This window comes from Amphimedon queenslandica, unplaced genomic scaffold (genome assembly GCF_000090795.2).
Source record: "Amphimedon queenslandica unplaced genomic scaffold, v1.1 AMPQUscaffold_13520, whole genome shotgun sequence".
NCBI lineage: Eukaryota > Metazoa > Porifera > Demospongiae > Haplosclerida > Niphatidae > Amphimedon > Amphimedon queenslandica.
The window spans coordinates 79,665-89,995 of record NW_003546244.1 but is presented as its reverse complement, the minus strand read 5'-3'; the positions used below and the strand labels follow the sequence as shown (position 1 = coordinate 89,995).

The window sequence follows — 10,331 nt, the reverse complement described above, 5'->3', positions numbered from 1 at the left end:
CCTCCTGACTAGATGAAGGCATTCATGATCTGCTCAGCAATTTATTATTTAAAATGGGTAAGCTTTTAAAAATTATGGTTTGGAGATTTAAAACAACCAAAAGTTTAACCATTAAATTAACAGAAAGACAGCAAAACTTACCAGCCCAGTGTGATAGTCCACGTGTTGTCACGTGTGTAAATCACGTGAAAAAATTGTGAGAAAATTGCAAGAAAAATTTTACGGGCGTTAATTTAGGTAAATTACGGAATTAGGTTGTGGGTGGTGAAACTCCGCCCAATTCCAGCAAACAACAACAAAATGGCAGACGCCAGAGGGGAGGAAATTGCAGAGAAAATAGCTTGGAAAACAGCCATACTCCGCTCAAGGAAGCTTTTTGAAGGGACCTCACAACTACCCGCACCCTCTAAAGACTTTTGCCAGCTCCTCATTACTGAGAAAGGTGTCGCATGGCGCAAATGGAAGATAACACTCAGAAATTATTCACTGGGGATGGCACCTCACCCCATCGAACAGATCATGACATATGAAGACTATAGGTTTGACAGGTCGCTCCAGTTTGAGATTGAGACTATTTTCGGAGTCAAGGCCCTAAACCAAACCTTGAAGATTGTCAAAGGATGCAACGATCCCTTGAGCAGTCTACCTGAGCCACTTGCTATCAAAGTTATCTGCTATCTTGACTTGCAGTCAATCGAGTATCTTTCACAGGTCAACCAGCACTTTCGCGAGCTCTGCAAGGCCGACGGTCTCTGGGAGAAACTCTATGCTATGCATCAGGGAACTCCGAGTCGTGAAGTGAAGGCCCTTGCTAAGGAGCTGGGCTGGAAGCACGTTTTCTTTATGAACAAGCTTCAGTTGCAGAAGGAGATTTCACGAAAGAGACGACAGTTACTGGCATCACCCTCCGACTCTGGAGCGAGTACTTTCATGACTCAACAAATTGAAGATTAAAGTACTCGGAGATACGATAGTCTGACCAGCTAGCACAGAGACTTAACAACTGTTATCACTTCTTTACTATTTTATTAGTTATTACAATAGATTATTATCATAATATATATTGAAGAGGAACCACGCCTCTTTGCTTTACAAAACATTATAAACATAGTGACATAAACATAAAATTAATGTATAATAGAATTTTAGACATGAAAAAATGACAATCACACATGAACTGAAAACAAATCTCAAAGATAAAAAATAGTAACAAAAGAGGACCAGCGCCTCGTCAAAAATCTAATAATAATAATAGTAATAATAATAATAATAATAATAATGATATATGTCTACTTTTGGTAACGTGGTCATGTGGGACCAGAGACATACAAAATGAGGTCTATGTATATATATATATATTACAATACATTATTACAGGAATTCACTAGATCGTAATAATGTTCGTTATGCTCTATTGGACAATTGCTTGTGGCAGTGTTGAGATACCTGCAGTTGCTGCTGGGTGGATGGGCAAGCTTGATGTTGGCGTAGCAGTTGGAGAATACTGTGTCACTAATGGATAGGAATCTATAGCAAAGAATAATAATAATAATAATAATAATAATAATAATAATAATAATACATGAGAATGATTGATGCTTACATTGGCCAAGTGAGTTGGTAGGAGAGGAGTATTGTGCCTTGTCTGAAGTATATGCTGCAGGTAGTACAAATGATTCGGCTGGATAAAACTAGAGACAAAGACAAACAATCAAATATGGGGGCGTTGTAAGTTTGTGTACATTGCTAATGGCCACTTTTAAAAAGAGGCAAGCCATGCAGTGGAGATATTGTTATCATTGTGTACTATCATAAACAATGCAATGATATAATGTTCATATATAGTTTATCCTGTTACATGCATAGTGCATATAAAGCATGCAGGAGCCGGGGCTTACCTGTTGTGCCATGCCAGAGAGGAGATAGTACACAATGTGAGGGGGAGGATGATAGAACCAGCACTGACTGTGTCGGCAGAAACCTCTGAGATAGTTCCAGCAACAGGTGACAGTGTTGCTACTATGATCTCTTCTGACATATGGGTCTGTATGTTAGAGGGAGGGAAGGACTGAGTGTAGGCAACTATCTTATCAGAAACAAAGTAAATTCACAACCAGTTATTACTATTACCAAATCACATGCATAGCATGAGCTATGAGGGAGTAGGAATAAAATATTGCTGAGTTGCTGGCAATGAAATTCATAGTAAAGGTTCAAAAGTACACATATCACATTGCGATTGAGATATGAATATCATAATTTGTACATACAAAAGAAGGCAATGAAAAGGAAGCCTGGCAAGCCTTTAAAAATGCTAACCGTTTCGCCCCAATTTACTTTTGCTTTTTATTCTTAGCTTTTCTCTTTAGCATTGATGCATTTTCTATACTTTATTCTCAAATCGGTTTCACTTACCAGGGTGGGCAAAGAAGCAGTGGGGTCCTTGAGGACAAGTGATATTGTTGTCGAAATTTTCACACACTTGAATACGTGAGGAGGGAAACTGAAGGCCGGTAGGAGGGAAAGAAAACATTGGTACATCAGGATAAGCAAAACTCCTACTATTGGCACCAGGTGAAGTATCCATATAGTAGGCACCATTTATTGGTATCTGTGAGAGAAAAAAAAAGACAAAAAATAATACTCATCATGTAGATTGAGTGCATTATACTCACGGTAGGACTCAATGGTGCTGGAGATATTATGGTTGGTTTGGGAGTAACAGACATTGCTTGTCCATACTTTTTGCCAGCCTGAATGAGACTTTCCTTAATATTGGTAGGGGGATGCAAGTATTTACATGAATCACGGGTACATCTATCCTGTATATGGTGGAACGGAATGAGAAAAGAGGACGCCATGTAATAACAAGGCATGACTCTACTATCAAAATACAAACTAAGAGTGAGGCACATGACTCTATGGGTTGATTTGTAAACCAAAAACCATATATATGCTAACTACATGCTTATAGGCCATATTAGCAAACACAACAAAGGAGCTCACCAACCTTTAAGTGTGGACAACTAAAGGATTTTTTAACTTTTTGCAATGAAATGCAGTTCTTTAATGTATCTGCCTTAATGATTTTTACAATTTTACCAGCTCTGCATGTGTACATAAGATTATACTACAATAATAATTGTGGAGGTGGTATGTATATATTTAAAGTATTGCTATAATTTCATTAATAAGACAATGTTCTATAGTTAAATAATGCAACCTGATAATAATATAAACATGACTAGAGTAACGAGTGTGATGTACATATTAGTACGACTATGTGTTCTAATTGTAATTAGATTTGTGGTCATGTGCCCCGAAAATAGGTACAGGCATGCATGCATAGTACTACTACGGTAGTATTATGAACCAGTAATAGTTTCAATTGAAGCATAGTAGCACTCTCTTGCTAGTACATATTCACCCTAACTGCAAATTTGGCAGGCATTGGATTTGTATCTACAGGTTATTCAAATTATGCTCAAGTGCCCACCATGAGAACAACAATGAAATCCTGCAAATGTCTTCCCTTCAATACAACTACCAAGTGTATTGGCCCCTACCTTCAAGTTGTCAAAACAGCAAGTGACTTTACCATCTTTAACAATGACGGATCCTGTAGGGTGGGCAAAACGACACTCCTCTGCAGACCTGCTGCAGTCTCCTCGAAGGAACTCCCTGCATACCTCAAGCTCGAGCCAAGTTGAGTCTCTCCCTGACCCGGAGTGGTGTCTGCCACCATTGGAGGAGGGAGCGCCGCTGTGATCAGACTCAGGAGTCTCTGGTACTTCATTCCTGGTGGACGTTATGGTTGTGATGACATGCTGCTGAGGTTGCTCTTCGGGTTCAGAGCTCATAACGACCGGTTCCGGAGTGGTCATGGATTCTTGCAATTTTGTATCGTTTTCTGAGACATTGGCCTCGCTAATCAGCTGCTGTTCTTGCTCCATGACTCCTCCGGTTCTTGTGGGCTCTGGTGGTGGTTAGAGTGACTCTGAGACCGAACTGTTGGGCGTCCAAATCCTAGTCCTAATCACCACAAGCAGCCCAACTTTAAGCTTATCGATTATGCACGAGACATACCGTAAAACATCTTATTACTTTATTGCCATGACAACCAAGAAAAGATAGACAGATCTACCGTATTGAATCTATCAATCTTCTTATTAACTGAGCGTCTCTATGACAACCTAGGAAATAATATCAAAACCTTATTATGAAATCTGGAGGGCCAGAAGTACTATGAAGCTTAAATTGACTATTCCCAAAGATCTAAAGCATATCCTTTCCTATAGTAGACATATTTGTATTGTACTAGATACTCTTATTGTTTTTATTGCCTTACCATTTATTATTTCTCCTTAATATACTCCACACATTCTGACGTAGCTAGTTCTATTGGTTGGTCCACTACAAGTCAACTGTACTCCATTGGGTAAGTTGTAGCTATCTATCTTTTGTAATTCTTCCTCGCTTACTTTTGTCGTCTTTACTCAATTACTTTCACAGTTTTATTTTTTATTTCATCTTCATAATTTCTTCCATTCTTTCTTTCTCTCTCTCTTAGCGATGACCATATTATTTTTCGGTGGGATTTGAAAACCAATGAGAAAACAGAGGTATTATCCATAACAATCATAACTATGAGTCTATGAATCTCATTATATTAATTAATAAAGGTTGCCAAGCTACCAAAGGATGTCTACTGCACTGATGTCCATTGGTTCCCTGGTCATCCTGGGAAGAAACAAGCAACCCAGTCTGAGTCATTTGCATTGGCATGCACCGATGGTAGATCCTTTGTATTGCATTGGTCATAAATAACACTTTGTTCTAGTCTAGCATAATTTCAATATGGCCATGACATTATGTTATTGTATCATGTATTTACAATTTGGCACTGTTTACTGTTTAATTTACATGTACATGTATATATATATATATATATTTATATCCCACATTTATGTATACATCCTGCAGGTCGATTTCTTTTGGTATCAAAGACAGGACGTGTTGAAAAGACAGTCGATGGACACAAAGGAGCTGTCCTTGGAGTGAGATGGGCTGTACCTGATGGATCTGCACTTTTAACATGTGAGAAAGAGAGATAGAGAGAGTATGCTAATTGGGTTTACTGTGTTAACTTATAATTATCATTATATTATGTATAAATAGACTGTTGTGTCCATTACATATTTTGTATTGTTGTACATGTAGTTGGAGAGGATGGCGCTGTCAAGATATGGTCTAAGACTGGAATGTTGAGGACTGTACTCGTTCAAAATGGTACGTGTGCATGTATTAAGTAATGCATTAGTATATAAATTAGATAGATTTTTAATCATTGCATATTTTTGTCATTTAGCCATCCCAGTATATGCAGCATGTTGGTCCCCTGACAGTAACCAAGTGCTCTATACCAGTGGGAAGACGCTAATAATAAAGCCACTTCAGCCGTCATCCAAGCCTAGTGTGTGGAAAGCACACGATGGGATCATACTAGCGATAGATTGGAGCAGTACAGCTGGACTCATCATCTCTGGGGGAGAGGACAGGAAATACAAAGTATGAATGAGCAATTTGAATTATTATGAATTGTTATGATTTCTATATTCATACATTATGTATTATGAACATGAATATGAGAAAGTTACATTCCTTCTACACGACGTACAATGTATAAGTATGCGTGTCTGCTTTACACGTTATTAACATGACTTGACAGCTGGCAGATCTCTTTATTCCTCTATCAGCCCATGTACTATCAGCATCATGCACTATCAGCATCATGCACTGTACATATAGTCACTAGTCACTCTTTATAGTGTGCATGTATTTCAGTTTATGAATATACATGTATGTACTTTATTGCATTATACGATAAATGCTAGCAGTAGCATATGCATGTACATGTATGTACATGTACATACATTTATATGTACATGTACATGTACATACATGTACATATACATGTAGGTTGTGCTATTGTCTCTGTTCTATGGACATAACTAGCCAACAATGGTCTTGCCCTTTTAAATGCTGCACTTTAGCTGTAGTACAGTATACTCTATTATGTACATATGCATGTAGGTATGGGATAATTATGGAAGACTGATGTATTCCTCAATGCAAAATGATGGACCAATTACTTCTCTTTCCTGGACACCTGATGGTACGTTGTGTATGTACACGTATGTGTGTCTGTTGATGTTCTCTTGTAACAGGTGAACTGTTTGCTGTTGGTGGGTTTAATACCTTGAGATTGTGCGATAAAGCTGGGGTTAGCTATATAGTTACAAGTTTGTAGTAATCTACTGACTTTATCCTCCATTAGTGGTCTCACAGTCTTGATAAGCCACAGTGTGGGACAATATTCAAACTAGCCTGGTCTGATGATGGTACAAATGTTGGATGTGCCAGTGGAAGTGGGCAAATAATCATAGGGAGTATAGTTGGAAGGTATATGTACATGTACATGGTCTACCTTGCATTTTACATGTACATGTATATTAGACGTAACGAGTGGCGTCACTTGGAGGCTGTTGTAACAGATGAAAATAGTATTACTGTAAGAAACGCTAAGAATGACTCAAAGGAGTACATAAGTGAGATAATACAGTGTAATTGAATCATGTGTATAGTAACTATAAGTAAAGTGTACATTATGAATTGCCTTCACTATCAAGCTAACTTCTATTGATATTAGATTAACTGCAGGCAAAGGGTATTTTATGTAGCATGCTTTCTCAGCTAGCTGCATGTATATGATTATGGCAAAAAGCTATGCATGTACATTATAGCCTAATGATAGCTCTAGTAGATCAATTGCTATGCATATAGTGCCCTTGATAATCAACTACATTTTATATGTACATGTATTTTAATTATACATGTTTCTATACATGCATGTACATTGCTTGTGCCAGCTATAGCTCTCTCATTTTCTCTATTAGTTTTGAATGACCGGATAGTTAAAGTTTCCTTGGACTGGGGTCACCTTATAGTAACCACTGGCAGCCAATGCAATGTGTATAGGTAAGAAAAAGTAATGCTTTCATACTCTATGGAAAGTTTGCAATTAAGTTCCTGTGTAATGTATGCTTGCCAAGGAATAGTATTATGGGCATTGTCCTAAGTGTGATATTATAATGGCTGTTATGATGATGTCAATAAATGGAGAAGAGAGGGAGAGAGGGAGGGAGAGAGAGAGGGAGGTGGGAGAGAGGAGGATTGATAGAAATGGTATAATAAAAATGCATCATGTAAAGCTGTTTGTATTGATTCATAGTGTGAGGGAAATGATTATGAATAATTGTATGCGATTCATTTTCATTGATGATGGGCTAGTGATCTCGTCCTTATTTGGTATTTCTAATTGCAGTGAGCGCAACTGGACAATCCCGGTGACAGTTGATCTAAGAGGAGGTGTGGTGAATCTCATTAAACAGGCCGAGAGGTGAGATAAATTGATTGGATCAAAAATTATATTATTTTTAATAAGCCGCATGAGAATGACATGTGATGAACTGTGTATGAATTATGCTAATAATGAATCTCATTATTATTGATTATGATCGTAATAGGTTCTTTCTAGTGGTTGAAGTCTCAACTGGCATACAGATCATATCATATGAAGTACTACAGTCACATGATAGTCACGTGATTATTATGTTATGTTAATAGGGACGCATAGTCTCCACTATAAAGAGCTCAGCACTTCAAGTGGACTCACTCAATACTCATATAGTATCACTATCAAATGATACTGTAGCTATTAGAGACTCAAGAGATCACAAAAGTAATGCACACACACACACACACACACACATACACACACAGAATTAGACACATCACATACATATACATTATTGCTAAAGAGACATGCATGATCCCATCAAAACATGTACTGTATGATTTCTCCATCAAAACATATTAATGTATTTGTTATAACTACACAGTGAGACACATCAGCTGTTCAAAACAGACCCGGCTCAGTCAAACCATTTCACTAATTAATTTAAACTGAAACCCACCTTATTACTATAATTCATTATTAACAGTCAATACAATACATCACGAGCATATAATGCAATGGGTATATGTTATCTTTCTCTCCAGTCACATGATTATACTAGCTTGCAGTTTAGATACATTTGTTATGTCAACTATCATCCCCTTTCCTTTATTGCTGTAAAGACAGGACATCATGTAATGTACAACAAACCTCTTTATGCATGCACTAGTACATTAAAAATAATGCTAAAGGAATTGCCATATTCATTTCAGAGCGGTGATGTATGCAATTGATATTTACATGTTTATGTACTCCAGTGAAGCGTTGAAAGTTCCGTTATTATAAGTAACACCGCCTTCTATGGATCACTTAAAACCATAATTTACACAGTCTACTATGATAAACCCTCACCTACTCATAATGTTCCCACGCAAGTTGCTCTGATGCAATTACTGATAGTAAATATGTACCGAGTGTTTTGTACATATAAGGTGGTTCCTCTATAGTGGTGGGCTTATACTCCTGACTGTAGTCTCTTTCAAGTGGTCACTAATACTGATTACTATGCTGCATAATTTTATAAATTCTCATGTTTATCTTCTCCTAATTCTTTGCTCTCTCATAGTAATTCGTGTGTATGATGCAGTGAGTGGTCGGGAATTACATGATGTCCAACACAAACACGACATTGAGACTCTCGATCTGAGTCGCTCGAATTCTCAAAGATGCATCTCGTTCACTGATAAGAATCATGATCTGTACGTAATGCAAGTTTTAAAGAATGTGACTGCACCAATCAGCATAGGTAAAAAATATTATAATTATCATTCAATATTATCATATTTAATTGTTATAACATTGTACATATACACGTATATAGGGTCAATGGTTACATCAATGTCATGGAACAATCAATACGATGTATTGGTTGGCACTCAAGACAAGAAAGTAGTTGCCTGGTATTGTCCTCCAGTGGTTGGTACAGACATTGACCTCCTCCCATTGATCACTGTTGAACTGAATGGGTGAGTGGAATTAAAGGGAGAGAAGGGGAGGTGTCTGTCTATGCCTTGTCTTGAGCAATGTGATGATAGTGTTGGTGTGAATTACTATAAAATGCAGAGTAAACATCATGTCTATTTTAGAGTTTATTCAAAGAATCCAAAAGTTGTTTCATTCATTGGTAATCATGTGACATTACGCAGATCAGACGGTGCCATCATAATGACAAGGTATTGCACTAATTAAATCTAAGACAATAGAGCACCAGTGATACCATTACTCGACATTCACATTCATGGATACTGCATATAATCTTCTACATTTCTCATTTGTAATTTATTCATCACAGCATTTCTCCATTCCCTTGTGTGCTTCATCAACATATGCTAACAGGACAATGGAACAGTGCTGTTAAACTCTGTCGTGTTGCTAAGGTAGCAATAAATCTACCTATATACTTGCCTTTAATATTTAATTCAATACTTTTTTCCACAGGATAGAGGACTATGGGCATGCTTGGCTGGAATGGCAACTAGCATGAAAGAGCTAGGCACTGCTATTATTGCTTATTCAGCTATCAATGAAGCAAGCCACAATACTCTAACACATGAGTATTATGTATTCAATACAGGTTGATAAGATTCGCTACTTGAAGTTCATTCAGGGTCTAAGCAGTAATGAGCTCAGGTTAGCTGAGCTGGCATTGTTTTGCCGTCAACTCCAGGCAGCTGAATCAATGTTTGTTCAGGCTGGGTTTGTATTTAGAGCAATAGAAATGAACATGGAATTGTTTCAATGGGAAAGGTTTGTTGACAAATCAAACCATTGTCATTATTATAAGGATTAATTCATTCTATTTGTGTTTTATTTTCTTATAAAGAGCTCTCGATTTGGCAATACGGCATAAGACTCATGTTGATACAGTCCTGGCATTCAGACAAAAGTATCTTGAGGAAATAGATTCTAAAGAAACCGTAAAGAAGTTCCAGCAATACACAGAAAAAGTAAGCTATTATTCATGTCTTTGAATTTAGTATGATTTATCTGTTTTATATTATTAATAGATTGCTATTGACTGGGACAAAGTTATCGCTAAAGTTACCCTTGAACATGAAAAGATAAAATGAATAAGCATAATTATTATTATTACTACGGTCTTCTCAGCTCTCTTATTATTTACATTTAATAGTAATGGTAATAAACTAATAATAATAATAATAATAATAATAATAAGAGTACAGTACACGTGAAAGCACGTGGGATCATTGCGCATGCGCAAAGCAATACTTTGGAGGTGTGGTTTTGTCAACCA

At 37.1% G+C, this 10,331-nt stretch overlaps 3 protein-coding genes across 3 annotated transcripts; 2 read left to right on the top strand and 1 right to left on the bottom strand.

The window, feature by feature from the left end:
• Positions 1–257: 257 nt before the first annotated feature.
• Positions 258–1,099, top strand: LOC100642123 (F-box only protein 36-like). Its single transcript, XM_003382616.3, has one exon. The coding sequence runs from the start codon at positions 301–303 to the stop codon at positions 952–954; it is 654 nt and encodes a 217-aa protein (XP_003382664.1). The 5' UTR covers positions 258–300; the 3' UTR covers positions 955–1,099.
• On the bottom strand, positions 1,060–4,046 carry LOC100641996 (muscleblind-like protein 1). Its single transcript, XM_019994856.1, has 6 exons — positions 3,567–4,046; positions 2,676–2,822; positions 2,416–2,611; positions 1,899–2,044; positions 1,604–1,691; positions 1,060–1,527 (listed from the first exon to the last, which is right to left on the bottom strand). Exons 1-6 carry the CDS (start codon positions 3,951–3,953, stop codon positions 1,412–1,414), a joined length of 1,080 nt encoding a protein of 359 aa, XP_019850415.1. The 5' UTR covers positions 3,954–4,046; the 3' UTR covers positions 1,060–1,411.
• A 97-nt stretch (positions 4,047–4,143) lies between these two features.
• On the top strand, positions 4,144–10,192 carry LOC100641871 (intraflagellar transport protein 80 homolog). The gene is made up of 23 exons (XM_019994849.1): positions 4,144–4,282; positions 4,381–4,438; positions 4,571–4,622; positions 4,683–4,794; positions 4,984–5,097; positions 5,221–5,289; positions 5,369–5,568; positions 6,094–6,175; positions 6,228–6,283; positions 6,338–6,462; positions 6,517–6,608; positions 6,957–7,038; positions 7,385–7,459; positions 7,587–7,638; positions 7,687–7,801; positions 8,643–8,822; positions 8,898–9,042; positions 9,163–9,249; positions 9,369–9,453; positions 9,515–9,604; positions 9,651–9,823; positions 9,900–10,023; positions 10,084–10,192. The coding sequence occupies exons 1-23, from the start codon at positions 4,246–4,248 to the stop codon at positions 10,144–10,146; spliced, it is 2,268 nt and encodes a 755-aa protein (XP_019850408.1). The 5' UTR covers positions 4,144–4,245; the 3' UTR covers positions 10,147–10,192.
• The last annotated feature ends 139 nt before the right edge of the window (positions 10,193–10,331 follow it).

Bases quoted from the DNA above. Each gene is read 5' to 3' on its own strand.
- LOC100642123 (XM_003382616.3), top strand. From the start codon at position 301: ATGGCAGACGCCAGAGGGGAGGAAATTGCAGAGAAAATAGCTTGGAAA.
- LOC100641871 (XM_019994849.1), top strand. From the start codon at position 4,246: ATGAAGCTTAAATTGACTATTCCCAAAGATCTAAAGC. The intron at 6,176-6,227 runs GTACGTTGTGTA...CTCTTGTAACAG, and splicing joins TCTTTCCTGGACACCTGATG to GTGAACTGTTTGCTGTTGGT. The intron at 9,250-9,368 runs GTATTGCACTAA...TATTCATCACAG, and splicing joins GGTGCCATCATAATGACAAG to CATTTCTCCATTCCCTTGTG.
- LOC100641996 (XM_019994856.1), bottom strand. From the start codon at position 3,953: ATGGAGCAAGAACAGCAGCTGATTAGCGAGGCCAATGTCTCAGAAAAC. The intron at 2,612-2,675 runs GTGAGTATAATG...TTTCTCTCACAG, and splicing joins CAGCACCATTGAGTCCTACC to ATACCAATAAATGGTGCCTA. The intron at 1,692-1,898 runs GTAAGCCCCGGC...CTTTGTCTCTAG, and splicing joins TCTCTGGCATGGCACAACAG to TTTTATCCAGCCGAATCATT.